Source organism: Anarhichas minor, unplaced genomic scaffold (genome assembly GCF_050575085.1).
Source record: "Anarhichas minor isolate MPS153535 unplaced genomic scaffold, ASM5057508v1 ptg000009l, whole genome shotgun sequence".
NCBI lineage: Eukaryota > Metazoa > Chordata > Actinopteri > Perciformes > Anarhichadidae > Anarhichas > Anarhichas minor.
In genome coordinates this window covers 1919218-1939281 of record NW_027466455.1, presented here as the reverse complement: position 1 = coordinate 1939281, position 20064 = coordinate 1919218, and the positions used below count along the sequence as shown (strand labels likewise).

At 41.4% G+C, this 20064-nt stretch overlaps 4 protein-coding genes across 4 annotated transcripts; 1 reads left to right on the top strand and 3 right to left on the bottom strand.

The window, feature by feature from the left end:
• The first annotated feature begins 3284 nt into the window (after positions 1-3284).
• LOC142945894 (prostaglandin D2 receptor 2-like) lies at positions 3285-6670 on the top strand. The gene is made up of 2 exons (XM_076086831.1): positions 3285-3325; positions 4966-6670. The coding sequence occupies exon 2, from the start codon at positions 5029-5031 to the stop codon at positions 6163-6165; it is 1137 nt and encodes a 378-aa protein (XP_075942946.1). The 5' UTR covers positions 3285-3325; positions 4966-5028; the 3' UTR covers positions 6166-6670.
• A 548-nt stretch (positions 6671-7218) lies between these two features.
• On the bottom strand, positions 7219-8634 carry LOC142945970 (G-protein coupled receptor 4). The gene is made up of 2 exons (XM_076086910.1): positions 8054-8634; positions 7219-7642 (listed from the first exon to the last, which is right to left on the bottom strand). The coding sequence occupies exons 1-2, from the start codon at positions 8632-8634 to the stop codon at positions 7219-7221; spliced, it is 1005 nt and encodes a 334-aa protein (XP_075943025.1).
• A 3852-nt stretch (positions 8635-12486) lies between these two features.
• ugt5g1 (UDP glucuronosyltransferase 5 family, polypeptide G1) lies at positions 12487-14073 on the bottom strand. Its single transcript, XM_076086829.1, has one exon. The coding sequence runs from the start codon at positions 14071-14073 to the stop codon at positions 12487-12489; it is 1587 nt and encodes a 528-aa protein (XP_075942944.1).
• Positions 14074-16483: 2410 nt separating this feature from the next.
• LOC142945893 (cornifelin homolog A-like) lies at positions 16484-18542 on the bottom strand. Its single transcript, XM_076086830.1, has 3 exons — positions 18437-18542; positions 18043-18197; positions 16484-17567 (listed from the first exon to the last, which is right to left on the bottom strand). The coding sequence occupies exons 1-3, from the start codon at positions 18540-18542 to the stop codon at positions 17445-17447; spliced, it is 384 nt and encodes a 127-aa protein (XP_075942945.1). The 3' UTR covers positions 16484-17444.
• Positions 18543-20064: the final 1522 nt, after the last annotated feature.

The following is a 20064-nucleotide window of genomic DNA, read 5'->3' as shown; positions in this document are numbered from 1 at the left end:
TCACACATTTTGTGGTTTGGATGTCTTTGTGCCACACTTGAGTGCACTAACAGTCTGCCTACTTTTGTGCATGCAAATTACAGAATGAGATGTCAACTATTGCATTCTCTTCTCCTAGACGAGGCAGGGCAAGTTCATCTGAATAGCACCTTTTCAACAACAATCCAATACATGAGACTGAAAAGGGGCCTTAAGCAGTATAACAAGAGACATATGAATAGGATTTTAACAAAGTAAGATTAGGATAAAATAAGCTAAAATAATAAGATAAAATAAAACGGCAAGGGGCAAGATGTGAATAAGTGGCGAACAAGCGTTTTTTGAAATAAGATGATCTCTCTGAGTTTGTTCCAGATTAAATGACGCTGCTCCATAAAGTTTAGAGGACAGTAGGCAGACCTGTACCAGATGATCTGACATTTTATAACAGAGCAGCAGATCAAAAAATGCATTTTTGGCCCTAAACTATTCAGTGCTTTAAGCAACAACAAGAAGTTATTTAAACTCTGTTATTTGACACAAAGGAAGCCACTGTAAAGACTTGTGTAAACTAAAATGGTCAAGTCTACTAAGGATAGATGGGTGGAGAAGTTTTTGTAAATCCCACTGAGACACAGCAGGGGTTTTACACAGTATTACTACATTTTAACAAACGATGTCATTCTCTGCCGTGATGCCTTTCAATGTCTTGAGTAATTTAAGTTTTGAAGTTTTATTCAAAGACTCCAAATCAATATGTACTGCCTTCTGCTGTATTAGGTAACTGGCTTGAAACGTGGGTCAGTGGTGTGTTGTCATTGACAGTAATGAGTAACAACGATTGTGGGTCTAATCTCACACAGCAGGCTGCTGAACCTTCTGGGATATTTTCTGACTTGGATGGATATATATATTACTTTGAATTTGTTTCATATTCCAAGTATTTCATATTTGCAAAGGAAAGGAGAGTGAATTTTATTCTATATTGTTTGGTGGTTGGTGACTGAAATGCAAGAAAATTACCTGCAATTCCCAAAGTTACAAAAACAACAGGGGGAAGGTTTGTCCTGTCGTTGTCTAAGTAGCTATGTACAGCCATGTTTTCTCTTTCTCTCTCTCTATCTCTCTTACACTCACACACACACACGCACGCACACACGCACACACACGCACACACACACACACACACACACACACACACACACACACACACACACACACACACACACACACACAAAGCAGTGAGACAAAAAGTAGAAGTAAGTGCTTGGCACTTTATCCTTTGCTTAATCACCATCTTTCATCATGTCAATTTAAAGAATCTCATTTAAAAACAAAACACAATTTGTATTATGTCAACACAGAGTAAGAGAGAAAAAGCGGTATATCATTAAAATGCAGCAAATTTAGGGCAGCTTTGACAGCTTCTCACCAGAAGGAACTGCCAGAAAAAGTTTGAGAACACTATATTTATCAGCACCACAGAGCGCCAGCAGGTGTCAGTGTAGCCCAGAACACGACACTGTCAAACCTGAGGCTTGTATTTGCTCTGTGCTGACACACCACAGGCATGTGCATCCTCATATTGGATAAAGGAGCAAAATGTGAACCCATATCTCTCAGCATTTACTCAAGTGTTTTCTCTCCTGGTGCTTAGAGGAGTGAAGCACCTCCATAAATCATACATAAACCTTGCACTTAAGAAATACAAAAGTATAAGCGTATTATAGTGTGTTTTCGTTGTTGTTGCAATTACCAAGACACAAAAACTGATACTTGTGGCACAGGTATTGAAAGCGCTAACTGCAGCCTAGCTATTGACCAGGTATGCTAAACCATAAGCACAATGGGCCTCGGGCAAGAACCACTCATACCAACAGATTTGTTCCATAGTGACGAGTTAATAGTGATTTAGCAGAACGTGTCACATTTACCAATCTTCTCGTATTTTGAATTTTCTCCAAGGTAAGAACACAGTAAACAACTCGTGCAGACCTATGCTAGCATGCATGTGCAATTAGTACGCTGTTATCCAAAGTATTTCACCAGTGGATTTTATATTTCATTACTTCGAAGCAATTTTGAGTTTGAAAACTCATAAGTATGTTGACATCCTGTTTGACTTTGCAATTCTAGCTTTATGCAATCAGGATGTCTCAGACCAGACGCCACTCATCACATAACAAGGAACGTGTGTCTTCAGTTTGGTTTGCAGTCCACTCCAGTAGTGAGCTGCATATAGTGCCAGAAACCAGTCCTCCCCAGTTAAGATTTGGTATGAAGAACTTTTAAGGCTCAACTACCCTGAGATGTGCTGGTGTCACGGTTGTTCACTTTGACCTGGACGAGAAAACCTCCACCTTATAGATACGTCAGTGTTGGCTATCCATCCTTTTCATATAACTGTGGTGAGTGCAATAGTTGTCTTGAGTGGCGAATTGAATAACACTGTGATGGAAAGAGTCCAGTAGTTTAAAAGGATATCTCCACAATCCAGAGGACAGTGGATTGTATGAATAAGATCAGTTCTGAGAAAAGTGTTCCACCAAATTCAACAATCATTGTGTTCATGCACTCGCACAGACACTGCTTAGCTTCATGTCTTTGAGACAAAGTTATGCACTTAAGAGAAAAGCTGTATTTCTAAAAAAATAAGCTGTAGGTTATTCCCCAAGCACCTGAATAGTCTTTCCAATTCAAATGAATTCAAGATGTGAGTAAGTGATGTTAACCAGAAAATAGGGCCAATTTAACAGGCTTCATAGTTATGTTACAGTGGGCTTTTATTGCAATCGTTTGAAACAATGGTTATTAAATAGTGTTACTAAAAATAGTATTAGTAAAAATGTTTTTTTCTTCATTTGGCGCGCCTTGTGGCTGGATGGCGCCCATAGCATTCACCTTTACTGCCACTGGGGTCGTAAGAGTACGGCTCAGAGTAGGAACTTCGAAGCTCTGTGTTGCAAAGGTACAAGAAATAAACCAGATTCATACAAAACAGAGCAAAAGGAAGCAATAAAGAAAAGAAAATAATAAATCAGGGGAAAGAAACGCCTGGTGGAAGGTAACTGAAGTAGCTTGATTCATCAACTACTAACATTTTGAAATATTGTATTACTCATTTCCTTGCTCAGTTGCTTTTCAGAAACCAGTTGACCAAATATCAGCCTGACTTGAGGTTGAGTCAAATTGGGTTGGTGTCACACTCTACTTGTTTTCTTTGAAAGTTTGTGACTTCCTATTTCTGTTCTGTGCTCATACGCCCATGAGGCAAGTGCTGCGTACCGTGTGATACAGAAACATTATGACAGAGATCTCATCAGACCCACCAGGGACAGAGGAAAAGGTGAGGGATTCTTTTTTTCCTCCAGGAGGAGGTCTGTGTGCTTAGCACGAGGGGTCGCGCGCATTTCACAAATGTAAGAATCTTGCAAGGAGACAGTTTAATCCACTTAAAGATGTTTTTTCACTCGTTACGAATTAAATGTGCTTTGGAAATGGGTCAAATGCCTTTAGATTATTAAGACCTGTCACCAGACGTAAAATGTAATTTCTTATGTGTCTTTGCTTTTGCAGAGTTTGCAACAGAGTAGTAACCACAAATGGCCGAGCTAAACTAACATTTGCTTAACTTAGGGCTGAAAACAAGTGATACATTTTCCGAATGACACTTTTTATTTCAAATGTGAACGCCTCAGGTTTAACAGTATAAATTTCCCCACTGGAAATGATCTTATCTTATCTTATAAGCATGCATTGTGTTTCATCAGAAATCAGAAATCATGTGAGCCTCTTGAGTTGATTACTATACCTTGAACGTATCAACACGCAGAGATATTTTGCATGCTGTGTGACATGATCAAATAGTCGAAAGGTTACACAATGAACAGAACTATAGAGAGGAAGTGGGAAATGTGAAAGATAAGACTGCAAAGACACACAATGGCACCACACGGTCTGCAAACAGAAAGATACATTCTTTCAGCTGTTGAACTGCAATGAAAAATGCTGTTCTTTAACTCAAGTTTCACACATAGCAAGTATATTATAGTTTTACAATAAAACACAATTTTCGCAAAGTTTGCAAAGAAGGACTGTTGTTGGTCAGTGAAGCTATTAATTCAATTCAATTCAATTTATTTTGTATAGCCCAAAATCACAAATCACAAATTTGCCTCAACCTGTATACATGCGACATCCTCTGTCTTAGGGAGAGCAACATAGGAGGGATCTCTCTCCCAGGATGGGCAGAAGTGCAATAGATGTCATGTCAAAGCAATGAGTACTTAAAGTGAGCTTGTGTCCGATCCTTGTATGTTCTGCCTTGATTCTCTTGTCTGGAGGTAGTTTGGTTTTGACATCAAGGTGTTTTTTCGGGCGTATGATAAACTAATTGACCTAATGTTGTTGCCATCTTGCCTCAAGAAAATTTGTTGTAACTAGTGTTTGTTTAGTTAATTGTTAATGAATTACTTATAAATGCCTGAGTTAGATCCATCAATAAGATCAATATTTGGATTGCTAGGTTGTGAACTATTGACTGGATGGTGTTTTTTTCACAACCTGACAACCCTAATTAAATTAATTTACTGATCTTTAAAGCTTAAATACTTAGTTTAATCATCAATTTAATCACCAATTACAGACTGAAGAGTTTTCCAGTATTCGTTTTGAAGGTTGTGCAAAAGAATCAAATGAAACAGAGAAACAGATCATTTGCATGCAAGCGAATATGCAAAACAGCAAACACATGTTTTTCACACCTCTGCTGTGTTTCTTGTTCTTGGTGCTTGGGAAACACGTAAAAATGTGTTCTAGCCAAAAAACAGTTTATGCATAGTGAGAATAACCACAAATATGTGTCTTGTCATGAACATTAAACTGTTTTTGCATGAATTAAATATATTTATTGTTATAGAATTATCTAAATATCTGAATGGGCATAGAATCGGACATTCATTGTATATGTTCTAATCTCTGTCATAGATCACATCAGTGTGAAGCAAAAGGCCAACTTAAAGTTCGACGTCAAGACGTCTACCCTCCAAGATGGTGCACTGTCCTGTCAGCCTGAGGGAAAATATCAGCATTTTTCACCCATCAAACCAAACAGACAAGATGAGCTCTTTGAGCATGTTCACCATTTCCATCCATGGCTTGGTCTCCTCCATTGGCATCCTGGAGAACCTCCTCATCCTGTGGGTAGTGGGCTTCCATGTCCGTCGCTCTGTCATTAGTGTCTGGATCCTGAACCTTGCAGCCTCAGACCTGCTGGCCACTTCCTCCCTGCCCTTCTTCACCCTCTACATGGCCCGCGGCAGCACCTGGACCTTGGGCTCAACCTTCTGCCGCATCCATTCCTCCATCTTCTTTCTCAACATGTTTGTCAGTGGTTTCCTGCTGGCGGCCATTTCTATGGACCGCTGCCTGGTGGTGCTGAGACCCGTCTGGGCCCAGAACTACAGGAACGTCCAAGTAGTGGAGAGGATATGTGGGGTGATCTGGGCTTTGGCTGTGGTCTTCACCATCCCCTTCTACATATTCCGTGACACCATTCATCAACGTAACGGCAAGATCCAGTGTTACTACAATTTTGCTCGACTCCTCCCTGCTGATCCGTTTGACCTGGGACCTTTATGTAAGCAGCGCAAAGAGGCCTTAGCCTTCATGAAGCTCTTTCTGTCCTTCCTGATCCCTCTTCTGATCATCATCCTCAGCTATGCCGCCGTCAATACCAGCTTGGCACGCAGAGGCCACCGGCGCCCTTTCCGTTTCGTTCGGCTCGTGGTGGCCGTGGTGGTGAGCTTCGTACTCTGCTGGGCCCCGTACCACTTCTTCATCATTATGGAGGTGATGGCTCCCAGTGGGCATCCTGCCCAGAGATTTGCCGGCAAGTTCCTCCCGATCTCAGCAAGCATCGGCTTCCTTAACAGTGTCCTTAACCCCATTCTGTACGTGTTCAGCTGCCCTGACCTGTGCAAGAAGATCAGACATTCTCTGGGTGCGGTGATGGAGAGTGTCCTGGTTGAGGATCTGGCAGAGTTTGGCCGACGCCGCAGCACCGCTCAAAGCTCTATCTCCACCACCGAGATTGTGTTGAAGCAGAGGAATTCGATTACAACCTTTTGTCTGAAGGGAGAGGATCAGGAGAAGAATGAAAGTCTTGCTAATCCTGCTGAGAACTGAATGAAAACGTACTGCAATAATGGCCAGGCTTCCGTTTACTTCTTGGCTTAGTATCATTACAAACTATCAACTAACATTCACCTCCTATCGCTTCCTGTAGGCCCTTTTCACAGCAGCCATTATGACAGGCGATTTAGTCAGCATTACTCTGCAGTGTGTACTTAATGACAACTGCTGGAACAATCACACAGTATTCTGCATGCTTTTCTTATTTTGACGTGGATGCTTGTCTGATGTGTATATTTTGTTGAATGACCCATACATTATTGCTTCTTTTTAGTTGCTTGCTTTGTAAACATGTGTCTCTCACTAGATGTCATCAGCAGGAGCTGACACAGGCAACATTTTTGAAATACAGAATGCGCTTCTTATTTTTTGCCCATTATGCTTATAATAGAGAATTGTTGTCATAAATGTCCATTATTGTAATAATTTCCATTCATGTAGAGTCTATATGTATTAATGCTGTGACATTTCTAAACATTAATAAACGGAACAACATTGAGGTGTGTCACTTCCCTTGCGATCATGTAGCCACAGTCATGCTTGTGTTTCCGCAGAGATTTCTATTTTGAAAATGACTGACAGCAAACACATGATTGAACATGAATTTTTAATTGATACATTTTTAATTGTAACATGACAGTAAAAAAACGTAGTTTGATTGTGAAATGATTGATTCATTTCCACACTTGTCAAAAAACCAATCTAGTAAATAGATGGATCTTATTTTGGTTGTATAATTTGGGTATGGTATTGGATATCACAAAAGAGTGGATTTTTGGCATATTTGTACTGAATTATATATGTGTTGAGTTTATGTCAGCAACAGTTGCACTTTGAGATCTGTGTTCCTCTGAAACAGTATTTAGATCATGACGAGTAACTGAAACTTGAACTAGTGGAAGTCTTTTAGCTGATGAGGTTGAAGCACCCTGAAGAAAGTGAATGCATTTTCTGAGAGCTGAAACACACTGTACACATGCACTTCCACTTGGTGGCACACTAGCTTTGATTAAATACCAGGAGCTCAGCTCTGAGGTAAAATCCAAGTTATAGCTCTAGAAGATTATTATGTCCAGTTTCGCTCTCCCTCTGGTTGTCTGAGGGAGCTCTGGTACTGAGGCTAATCTTTTTGTGCGTGCTTTGCCCCCTTCCCAAACAGGGCAAGGATCTTTGCAGCTCTAGCCGGGCATCGGGGCACAGGAAGATATAGAAGAGGGGATTCAGCAGGGTATTGAGGCTGGTCAGACCGTAGCACAGGCGATAGATGAGGAAAATGGAACGCTCCATTCCACATGGCTCGTCAGTCAGCAGCAAGGACACAAATCTGTATCCGCCCACGAGGTGATAGGGTCCAAACACAACAATGAAGTTGATGGTGATCACGACGAGGATGCCCACGATTTTGTGCCGCTCATGGTCAGAGAGAGACGGAGATCGTCGGAGTGTCACCCCAATGTGGGCTGAAGTGTAGCTAAGGGAGGAAGCAGAGTTGCAAATGAGAACATCAGCCATCAGAATATACTTGATTATATAATGTTCCCCAAGGACATTATACCATTTCCCTTTGTCAAACTGTACCACACATAAACAAGGAAAAGGAGCTCTGTATCACAAAGGGGGCCCTAAATAGTTTTTTTCAGCTACATTTCAGTTCATGTTGCAATACTCTTCATACATTATATTGGATTATTTTAACTTGAGGTTGGTAAATAGTATGTCTCCCTTCTGTTGTAGCACAATTCTGACCATTTATAGTATTTTGACACAAAATACGTTCTTGTGCATTGTAAATTGTCGACTCATTTGACCACAGAAGCTTTGAACAGATTTGGAAACACAACATGTGGGAGTGTCCTCACTGGGAACTTGGGGATTAACTCACCCGAGTATGGCACATGGCAGCAGGAAGCCCAGGGCCACCGTTGTGATCTTGAAGCGGGCGTATCTGGGGCTGACTGGGTACTGCTCCAGACACAGCAGTCTATCAGAGTCAAACACGGACGGCAGCAGTCCACTCAGACAGAACAGGAAGGTGAGGGTCCAAACTGCCACGCCAGACAACGCTGCCACCCGGACAGTCCGTACTCTGCGGCTGCTAAGCGGGTACACGATGGCCAGGCAGCGGTCCAGCGCTATCAGGCACAAGAACATGACGCTGGCATAGACGTTTACGTAAAACACGTAGCCCACCAGCTCGCAAGTTATCTGGCTGTAAGGCCAGCGGTGACCACCTTGGAGATAAAGGATCCACAGTGGCAGGGTGAGCAGCTGGAGGAGGTCTGATAGCAGCAGGTTGAGAATGTAGACCAGCTGGCAGCCTCCTACACCGGAGCGGCCCAGGTGGTACAGTCCCCAGAGAGAAAGCAGGTTGCTGGGGAGACCCAAAGAGAAGATCAGGCCATAGATACAGGTCAGGCCAAACGTGTCCGTGTCCAACGGGAGGTTGCAGCTGTCATTGGACATGTCTCTGTTGGTAAAAGCACCTGACATGGGAAACTACAGGTGACCTTACTCAGACATGGATTGACAGTTGCAGGATGATGAGTTGGTGTAGAAATACCCATTCATTCACTCAAAGCAAAACTCTGATTAGTTCCACTTGTCATTTGTCCACTCCATATTATTTATAAATGGTTTCTCCTGTGGAAAAGATCAGGATCAGATTATGTGCTGTCAGTCAACCAATCTCCAAAGCATCCAGGATCCATCAGGCGAGACAAACACCTGCAGAGCAGAAATCAAGAGCATTCTGAAATGGTTTAGCATCAGCAGGTGCAAAACATATATTCCAAAACAAGAAGTTTTTACTCACCACTCGAAGGCTATGAGACCAAATATGTCCCACAAAAGTGTGCTGCCCGCTCTGCAGCTGGGTGACCTGTGTTCAAGAAATGTTGGGAACACGGTGTCTCGACCAAGCCTTGTCTATTCTGTGATCGTTTCCTCCACAGGAAACCCATTTCTTCAGCTTTAAAGGCAACATCCTGAGGCAGGAGCCTTTCTGGCCCAGAACAAAACTCTCTCATTCTCTCGGTCTCCCGCTCTCTTACTCCAGTAGCAGACAGGATGATTGAGATGGACAGGAGCTGTGAGGGAGGGAACTGATGTATTGTCCTCTAATGCCCTTTATAGTGTCGGCCGCTGGCTACGTGCCATTAAACACATTAACCCTTATGCTATGCTGTCTTTGAACATGCTTTTCAACACATGAATAGTGTTTTTACTATGTAAGTATTTCCAAATTGAATTTAGCAGATTTAGATTTCGTTTCCATAACTGAATAGAGAAGTTTATTTCATTTTATGTTTATTTTATGCATCTTGTTTAAGCTTAGATTGGTAAACTTGAGACAGAAGCAAGAGTAAGCAAGATGCTAAATGTTTTTGAAGAACGTTACCAACTCTAGCTTTAAATGTGTGTCAGTGTATGGGATTCAAAGAGTGAACCATCAACTTTTGTTTGGCTTGTCACTTACAGTACAGTATGGTTAGTCTCCAGAGAATGAATGCAAGTCAAAGTACTCTCCCCTAAGTGACAAAAAACAAGAATAGAGTTGATTGACGGACAAGATTAGAACCACAGAAAGAGGAACCATACAAAAAACCCTGTAGAAGAAAACACATTCATTGCACTAAAAGTGGATGTATAAAATCAAATGCTTGAAAATTACTTATTTCATTTATCCACGTAATAGACAGTAAATACGTGTAATTTACCCAGGGTGAACTTTGCTTGTGCACCAGTGGGAATTAAAAAACTTACACAATTGAAATTGTTTTGAGGAAGAATGGGTTTGTTAAGACAATGGGTGTTAGGCAGTATTTTTACCACATGGTTTCAAGGGGAGGAGGGTCTAATCACTCACTTTGTTTCCTTTAAAAATGTCACCAATGCCTGATTTATTAAATAATCCAAGATTGTGACTAATAAACTGACCAGTCCTTTGGGGCATTACTACCACCTCATGCTCTCCAGAGCTCAACATTAATAAGGTCCCCTTGCTCCTATATATACACCACATTGGACATGGAGGGACGGATATCAGCTGGTTGTATTATATCTTGTCATGGAACAAGGAGTTGTACATAGAAAGATGGGGATGAAGCCATCTGAGGTATTGGGCTATTAGAACCCCAGTAGGGCTCACTAAGCCAAACAGGGTCTATAAGGTTTAATAATCCTTAAGCCTTGGTGCCAGAACTGAGTTCTGCAAAATAAAAAAACACACAGGAAGCTGCAGTGAGAAAACGGGCAACCTCATTGCAACATCCTTCTGCCACTCAAAAAGACAGTTTACTGGTGACAGGAGACAGGACTACAGGAACATATTGCTCTTTCCTCTAATATCTACTTGATTAGTCCTTCTTGAAATGCATTATCACCATACTATGACTATTATCAGCACTACATCTGGGGCCTGTTGGTGACTCAGTGGAATAAGGTGTGAACTACAGTATCTGGGCATACTGTATATGTTAATATGCAGCCCATTTTCCATGTCCCTTTAGCTCTGAATCACCACCAAACATTGCCCAATCACTGAACAGATACTTTACCATACTGTGTTGAATGATCTTCAGCTCTGCTACAGTCTAGTGATCAAAGTATTTCCCCCCCCTCAGTGTTTAGGCCCTCTGTTTGACCTGGCCAAATTTAGCTGCCACAAAAACAATTGTGTACACCACAATCTCACATTTTGTTTGTGGTGTGCACTGAAGTGATCTCATGATAAGACTCCATGTGTGTTTGCAATTACAATCTGTTTAAAGGTACTGTATAGCATTCGTATAGTGTGTGACATTTCCCTTCATACATGCTTTTTACATTCATAGAATGATGACAAAATGACTGTAGACCATTATCATGTACACATCCTGTTGGTATGTTAGCACAGACTGTTTTTGCTATAACGTGCAACTTCTTGGCCAATGTGATTGCACAACTGACATACGTTTGTAAGTATTTTGTCAGCAAAGCCCTGCAGAAAAGAATAGATATTCAAAAAAAGGTAAAAGCATTTAGTATAAAAAGGATAATATGGCGTGCTATTATTTTCTTCAGGATTTAGATTTTGTCTCCACAGTCCATGATGTGAGCTCTCAGTAGGTTCCTCTTAATGCAAAGTGTTTGTTTGATACAGGAAGTGAGGAAACTCATGGTGATTGTGGAGGGTTGAATCTTCCCCACCGAGAGAAGGCCGGAGAGCACGCTCCACTGTTATTTTACAGTAGAGTTGCTTCTTAATAAATCTACCATAAACTGGTTTACAATTAAAAGTATTTAATCCTACTGAAGCTAATACAATTACAGAATGAAGTACACTACTAACAAAATATATAATAATATGATCCGCGCGGAAAAGCTATTCACTCGCGACTCAGCCTGAAAACACAGATGCTTCCACGCTGAGAGCCGAGTAACAAGAGAGTGAATACCTTTCCAGCACTTCCTCTTACAGTTTGAAATCCCCTCCCTTTTGGCCATCTTAATTCCTATTGGCTAATTTCGGTTGCCTCCTCCTGGCGTCAGGCTTCCGAAAACCCTCGCGCGGGCACAACCTGCAAATGTCTGTCTAGAAGTCTGACTTTCCCTTGGCTATTCTTCACAGTTTAATACATTCAATGACTGTCTTTTATGGCTTAACACTTCTTTGGTAAACATTCTATATAAAGATTAGGATTTGCAACTTTTGGCAAAAACCTTCACAAGTTTCACAAGCAAATATTAAGGTGCTACAATTCTACTAAGATACACTTCTAACTACAAATTCTAAAACACTTCTAATTATGAATCTTCTAATTATGTATTCCAACATACTTCTAATTATGATTTCTTAATTATGAATCATTAAACACTTCTATTATAATTTCTTAAAACACACTTCTAAACCCCAAATTTCCTACATGATCAGGCTGTCAGATAGCAGCTGTCACAATTTCTGTCTGTGACTTTTCAGTTGTTTATGAAAACTAGCTTAGAAAGGCTTGAAAGGGCCCACTATGATTAATGTTTTATACAAATTTGTATGATTTCAAAACAGTTCCAGATAAATCCCCAGAACTGATGAATCTCCTTGAAACAAGCCATGACTTCTCGTAGGTATTTATTTGACATCTCTGACAAAAGCATTTATATTATAAGATTGTCTGTATTTCCAACAAACATCATTTATAATATTCATTTTAAATAGTTAGAATATGAGACAGAAAGGTTTCAAAATTGTAAATGAGAATCAGTCTTTTTTGAGAATGCTTGAGTGTTTATTCCCCCAACAAACACTGGGTAGTCACTAAGCATGACTTATGTTCCAATCCGTTACTCTGCTTTCATCTTCCTCCGGGACCTTCGGCAACAGAGAATCTTACAGACGAAGACTGAAGCCCAGACAAAGACTCCAATAAGGGCCATAATTAAAACTGCCAAATCCAGGCAGAAGTAGGAATACCAAGGAAGATTAAAACCTGCTGACTGCAGATGGGCTGCTCCTTTGTTCCGGATGACGTACTCAATCCAAAAGATGGCGGTGTCCATGGGAGACATTGGCCGGTCGCGGTGTAGCTGTGAGAGACGCTGTATGTTGTCACGGTATGAGGGAGTCTCCATGATGTCCTTGAGAGCCTCCAGGAAATCTTCTTTGGTGATTGATTTGGCCTCCACCACCCGAGCTGCCCCGCGTACCTTTAGCCGGACTAGGTTGTCAAACTGGTCAAAGAGCAGGGGCAGGCCCAGAACGGGAACGCCGTGGTAAATGGCCTCGTACATGCCATTGGTTCCTCCGTGGGCTACAAAGGCGCGAGTCTTGGGGTGTCCCAGGAGGTCTCTTTGAGGTAACCAGTCCACCAGCAGGGTGTTGTTCCCCAGGGATGAAGGTCTTTCACCCACAAACCTCCACACCACCTTTTGAGGGAGTTGAGCAAAAGCAGCAGCGATGGCCTCTATGGCCTCACGATGCATGGACGAGACGAACGTCCCCAAAGACATGACCACCACTCCATGCTCCCCAGAGCTCTGCATGAAGGCCTCCAGCTCAACGGGGAGGGGACTGGACTGTTTGCACTGGAACCCCCCTATGTAGACCACGTTGGGCATGGTGGGTCGAGGGAACTCAAAGACAAAATCCGTCCTCACCAGCCAGATATCAGCTGCCCGCTCCAACGACAGCAGGTCAGTCCCAGGAGGGAAATGCCGCCGGAGCAGATCGGAGTAGGGAGGGTTAATGACAAAGTGGTGTTCAACAGAACTATAAAGATAATGTAACATATTCTTGGTTCGTTCCAGAAAATCCATCTGATCATGAAGTTCGCTTCCTGACACAGGGACATAGGAGACAGGAGAGGGAGCTATGGTGTAATGGCCCTCCCCATTATTAATCCAGCGCACATTGAAAACCATCGGCAGCTTGAGATAACTACCCAGAAGAACCCCTAAAGTCAAAGCAGGGTCCGTTAACATTAAGTCAAACTTGGCATCTTGCAGCTTCTTCATAAAAACAGGGTCATCTAACATTGTACCAGCTGCTCTAGCAAGGATCTCATGGCCCTTTCCCAACATGGATGTGATCAACTGCTGTTGGCAGAAGGTGCTTATAAAATGTGGCAACCGGCGGCATTCCATAACATTTTGTAGCATTTTATTGTAGAAGTTCATGTCCGACTCATCCTCCAGCATGGTCACATTAATATAGGTATAAATCGAAGAACTGCTGGGGATGTACCAGCTCTTGGCAGAGCGCAGCACAGTGATGTTGTGGCCTCTGGAGTGCAGCTCTCGGAGGATCAACTCCATGTTGATCCAGTGGCTGCCATCAACAGGCACTACCAGAATCCTGCTGCCGCTGCAACAAGTGGGCCTGAGCAATACGAAGCAGAGCCCTGTCAGGAATATAGGGATCACGCCAGACATTTCCTGGGACAAGACAGAAAATATTAGACTTGTAAAACCCAGTAACTTTAAGGTACATCTCACATATTGTGTATGTCTAAACCTGATTGCGACAAACAAAAGAAAATACCTTGTGTTATATATAACATTTTTGGTAATATCACATGCATTGACAGTAATTTGCACCAATTTCCCAGTGTTTTTTTGTTTTGTTTTATGCAGACCTTGTAGTCTGTGATATGACAGTTTTTGGCTTATGTTAAACATGCAGTGAGAGAAGGTGGATGTCGGCCATCGTGTCACTAATGTCTGAAAAGACTTGAGTTGATTTTAGCTTGTAATACATTTTGTTCATATATTTATATATTTACCTATTTTACAGTGGAAATTCTGGGTTTTTAAATTGGGCTGAAACATATATACTGTATGTTGTATATTGTCCTGTATGAAATACTAATAGGCCAGTGGCATAAAATGTGTTTAGCAAAAGTGTTTTGTTGTTAAATTGTTAAATTAAAAGTTAATCAAATGTCTCACCTAGTTCTTGTTGTATCAAAATCCAGAAGTTTGGCTTCAGCTCCACGTCGTCTGAGAGCCAGGATACTGTGTGAGATCTGTGTTTCCACACAGCTTAAATTCTACACACAGGCCCTATTCTAACAGGTCAAAGTCCAGTATCTGGGTTATTAAAGCAAAGGTCAATTTTAAAGGCATGATGTAAGTATGGTAAAGTGCATTTTAATGGATTTGTAATTTGAGTGATCCTACATTTTGCATTTGTCCTAATTGTGTCAAGTCATTTAATGTCTTTCTCTTGACATGAGAAAATCTGTGCAAAGTAAAGTTATCAGATGGATTGCTGTTCTTTGCCCAATCGACATATTGTGACTCAATGCAAAGTGACTCATCAGTTTACTCCCGCTGAGCTCCAGATCGCTGCTCATTTCACATCTTTGGATGACAGTTTTCTTGTAGATTCTCTTACATGCAAGTTCAAGTACAATCGGTTTGTTGAGGAAACTTCAGGGAGAACTGGGTAACAATCCAAACTTGGACACAGTCAGAGTGTGTGAGACGGGAGTGGCAGGGAACGAGGGAAGGAGGAAGCAGCAAGGTCACACAGCAGAGGGAATAATAAAGTGAGCATTGGTGATTACATCAACAGCAAGAGGCACAGTTCAACGGTCATATCAGTGAGCCGCAGCATTTCCCTCCTCTCCTCTGCCTCTGTGGAGTTGTATAAACCTGAACCAAAACGTTGCGCCGCTCAACGTTACATCTTTTACGAATTGTGTGTGTGTGTGTGTGTGTGTGTGTGTGTGTGTGTGTGTGTGTGTTTGTGTGCGCCTAAGCTCCTCCTTTATGGAAGCTAGGTTAAGCAAGGTCAAGTGTGACATGTAATCATAACAGACTACAAAGTCTAAAAACTGAATTGACCCCATTTGAACTCACTCACATTTGTCTCAGAGCTGCTTCGTGTTGGACGTTGACTTAAATCTTCACTACAGCCCTAGTCAAAAGTTTAAAGTCAATGTGGAAGGCAAACACACAGGAGGTGTCACAAAAACACCTCATAACAGACTTAGAGACATCTAAATCATGGAAGCAGCCACAGATGCTGGCACCCCCACTGGTTGGGCTGGACAGCACTCAGAGTCGCAGACTGAGGCTGCTGGTCGCTGATGAATGCATGCATTGCCATGGTGATAACTCAAAGACGGAAAGGCCTGCGATTGAAAACATTTATTACCGTTTTCCCTCATGGGAGTCTTTCTACATTCAGTGCACCTTTTCAAAGTTGACCTCGAGCCCAAATATCTAAACAATTCTCCTGGGACGCTCGCTGGTTCAAAACCTTTCCTTCCTGCAATTGTTCTGTGTCATGATGTGGCTCATGTCAGTCCTCATGACAGTGTTCACACCATTTACTGACATGCCTAGCATGTACTATCACTATTATATCAAAACATCCTCCTCATCTACAAGCCTATTGTTCTTATATTTCTCGTGCGACAGTGTGTACTTCTTTAATTTTAACTTTATTTTAATAAACGCTTGCCTGATGTCAGACACCGATGTGATCGCATGGCTCAAAAGCTGGCATTTAACACTTCTAGGCATGTATTAACCTTGGCAGATACCATGCATAAGATAGAGCACACTGAGATTTATTGTGTTGAACTTCAGACAGACTTTGAGTTTTATTGCACTATTGACTCGTATGTGATAAAAATATTAGGAACAGACTGAAAGATTCAGGGACATAAATAAGAAGAATGTATGATTTATCACAAATGCATCCATAGCACAACTTCCTGGAACTAAGAATTACAGTATATTCTAATAGTTAGTAACACAATATAACCAGTCGTTCAGGAAAAGTGATCTTCGCACACCTCTAGGTGTTGAGTGTACAGTCCTGTGAGCACTTTGAGCTTAAGGCTACACTCAGAATGCTAACATGCTCACAGGGACAATGCTAACAGGCTGATGTTACTGTAAGCAGGTAATTGTTTTACCATGTTCACTATTGTTATTTAGCATATTAACAAAGTAGGCCTGCAGCTGAGACTGATGGAATGTTATTTATTTTGCAGGTATTTGGTCAAAAGTGTAGAATAAATTGTCAATCTTGTGGTGGCGCTTTAGGAGAAGTCAGAAGTTCACCAAAGTCAGAGGGATCCATCCTTTGAGGACCATGAATCCCTCTACCAAATTTCAATGCAATAATTGTTGAGAAATCTCGGTTTGGACCAAAATGGGAGACTGACCGAGAGTTCAACATTGTCACCCCTTGACCCACGCCGCCAGCATGGCTGTAAATCCATGCCTACACATTATATCTTGTGAAGAGCTGTGTTTCAGTACGGCCGCCGTCTTTGTCTTTTCATATAACAAGTGAAAATGAGCCCATATACGAACATATACATACTTCTGAAGGATAACAACCAATACAAATACCAAGACAAAGTAATCAATTATCCAAAAGGAACATATGAAACAAACATCTTGAAAGTGAAGGAAAAAAAGTAAAAAAAGTAAAAAAACAAGTAAAAAGTAAAAAAACAAAAGCATTCCTTATATAATTTTAAAGATGTATGTGTGAAATCTGTGTGCAAACTCAGTAACCCAAAAACTATATAAAATACAGTTCAGTTCATACCACTACTGTCACTGTTAAGTTCTCGTTTATACTGTATCTGTTAATGGATTTTACAAAGGTGAAGTGTGTGCTTATCTCTTCTTTCCGTCATCAAGTGATGCAACATTTTTGACCCTCATGTGCTGATGTTCAATCAGTTGCTCAGCGACATTCCACAGAGGCAGCCATGCTTGAACCAGCAATGCATCACACGCAGCGATGATGCTGTGGTGAATTCAGCATTTTGTTCTTATCTGGCGGCCATGCTGACGAAGGTGATGGGATTCTTCCTTGTTTTCATCTCTCTTGCTATTTGACACCAGGTGCAGGGCCCGCAGCAGCAGGAGTACAGACAATCCCTGCAAATGGTACCCTGTGGAGACAGAGACACAGTTAGGGACGGTTGGGCGAGGAGATAAGAGGGGTTAGACATGCAACAGTGAAAGGAAAAAAACAAATTCTTTCTACGTGCAAGTAGCGATACCAGGAGCCAAGCACTGCACTAGTTTTGTATAATACTAACCTGTTCTCATTGCCAGCTTGTCACATACTGAGCCCTAGGTGTCACTTTCTAACACTGGGTAGTTACTGGTCACTGGTCTTCTATGTTACAAAACTGCAAAAGCACCTGCTCTGAGCGGCCATTACTGGCGTGGATGAGTTTGCATTGTAGTTACCTAAAAGACCTTATGCGTCGGTATCTGAGACCGGCCGGATAATACCATACAGCTGATTTTTGGGCTACTGACATTAATCCCGTTAAAGTATACATAAAAAAATCAGATGAATGATGACTTTTATGAGGGTTAACCCGATGCTTGTAAGTACTATATAAAGAATACAATTACCTCAATGCCATAGCGTTGGCGTACTGACACCCTGAGGGCTGTGGTCATAGGAGGGATAAGTCCAAAAGTGTCCAGCAGAGGTAAACATACACACTCGCCGGCCTCATGTGCTGTCTTACAGCTGAAGCAGGGAAGACACCAAAAGGCGAGGCAGCCTGAAATAAAAGTCCCAGTTAAGCTCAACTGTAGGAATGTGCTCATCTAAAAGGTTTCACAGCTGGACAACATCAGTCACTGAGGTCATGGCCAAACATCTCTTCTTGGGCTGCAAAGCCTCTTAAAGGTGTACACACATTATTGTTGCACTTCAGAAAAAAATGTTTCAGATCTTCATCTTTGAGATTTGATATCTCGTATTATCTGACAGCGACTGCATAAAAAGAAGGGCACATACACTGCGGCAGGTCTTGGAAGCAATCACAGATGCCAGAGGTCCATTGGCTGGATACACTGGTCATGATGAAGGGCCTGGGTTGGGACATGACCATCCTTTCAGACATGGCTTAAGCTTCTGACAAAAAACACACATTACAGTAACTGTCAAGACCAAATCTTTGTGGTGATAAAGAAATATACCATAAAACATTGATGTTAAGCCAAGGTTTTCAGTTTTGGGAAAGAGAAGTACACACTCAGGAGTAAACTGAACTGGTCAGGGTCATGAGAGTTACACACTGCTGTTATTGAGCAAACACCCCATATCTTTGACTTTTCAGGTAACAAGATAAACAGACTTGTGCGTGAACAGGTCTGTAGGTTGGAGTTCAACTGTGAAAAGTTTCACAAATCCCAGTCAGGTTGCAGAATTTCCTGACAGCTTCGAGGTCACACAATCCTCCTGAAGTGAAATCATATGATAATGATGATAAATTTGTTTCAATAAGTAAATTATTATCAGGGTTTCTTCTTTTCCTGAAAGTACGACACAATTCGGAATAAATTAGAAATCTTTACCTTACTGTGAGCGGCATTCAGTGAAGGGATGGATTTGCAGAACAGCGTGGCATCTTATAGACTCGCTGCAGAGCAGTGAACGTGACAGGACAGCACAGGATGCATGTCACTGACCGGTCTGTCCAGTCTGACTTGTGTCCATACCTTTGGCAGTCAGACATCAGATAATCTGACCGTCACACATCCTTTTGAATCTCAGACGTCATCGTGCCACAAAATGCACATGCTTATCACTCACCTCTGTTCTTAGACAGAGGTGAGTGATAAGAACAAAAGAGACACACAGCAGCTCTGTGCCTTTATGTTACAATCTTGCTAAATCAGTTGCTAAATTGCTTCTGAAAGAGGATATTTTAGACGTACTACATATTTTAAACATGCTGCACTATCACATCAATTTACAGTTTTATTTTTGAAGGATTCCATATGTTACAATTCAGTTTAGTGAGAGCTGGATTTTTTTATTCACGATGTCTAAATTCCTGTCATTATTAATCTGCTTGTTTTAAATAACTATTTCAAATCCGCTATAACATTAGAGAAACTTCTCCTGTTTTTTGTTTTATGAAAAGAATCAATATTTCCTTCTCCATAAAATTCACGTTCTTTGACCGTCTGTCATAATGCAGGGGGCTAAAAGATTCTTGGAATGACTTGGAATCTCTGTGCAACTTTTAGTGTGGTAGCGATACAAATAAAGTGTAAAGGAGCAGCAAGTATACTTAAAAAGAAAGGCAGCACAAGTGTTAATCATATTTAGAAAGTTGCATTCAATAATTTGCCTTTGTAAACATGTGGCAAGTTCAAACTTAAAGATGGAGGCTCTATAGACTTTGTGTAATGCTACTGTTTGTAATCATCAGTGTGCTGTGGTACTGTTCCTTGCCTTAACCATCAATAAAACAACAAATACTTCATTACAAGTAAAAGTCGTGCACTCAAACTCCTCCAGAAGTCAAAGTACAGAAGTATTATCAACTAAATGTATTATACTGAAGTATCAAAAGTAAAAGTACTCATTCTGCCGACAATTGGCGACTGTGAAAGATATTTAGCTACATATGAGAT

Coding starts and splice junctions, on each gene's coding strand:
- LOC142945894 (XM_076086831.1), top strand. CDS start 5,029: ATGGTGCACTGTCCTGTCAGCCTGAGGGAAAATATCAGCATTTTTCAC.
- LOC142945970 (XM_076086910.1), bottom strand. CDS start 8,634: ATGTCCAATGACAGCTGCAACCTCCCGTTGGACACGGACACGTTTGGC. Junction 7,643..8,053: donor CTGCCATGTGCCATACTCGG/GTGAGTTAATCC, acceptor TTCCTCCCTTAG/CTACACTTCAGCCCACATTG.
- ugt5g1 (XM_076086829.1), bottom strand. CDS start 14,073: ATGTCTGGCGTGATCCCTATATTCCTGACAGGGCTCTGCTTCGTATTG.
- LOC142945893 (XM_076086830.1), bottom strand. CDS start 18,542: ATGTCTGAAAGGATGGTCATGTCCCAACCCAGGCCCTTCATCATGACC. Junction 18,198..18,436: donor CTTCCAAGACCTGCCGCAGT/GTATGTGCCCTT, acceptor CTTTTATTTCAG/GCTGCCTCGCCTTTTGGTGT. Junction 17,568..18,042: donor GCCAACGCTATGGCATTGAG/GTAATTGTATTC, acceptor CTGTCTCCACAG/GGTACCATTTGCAGGGATTG.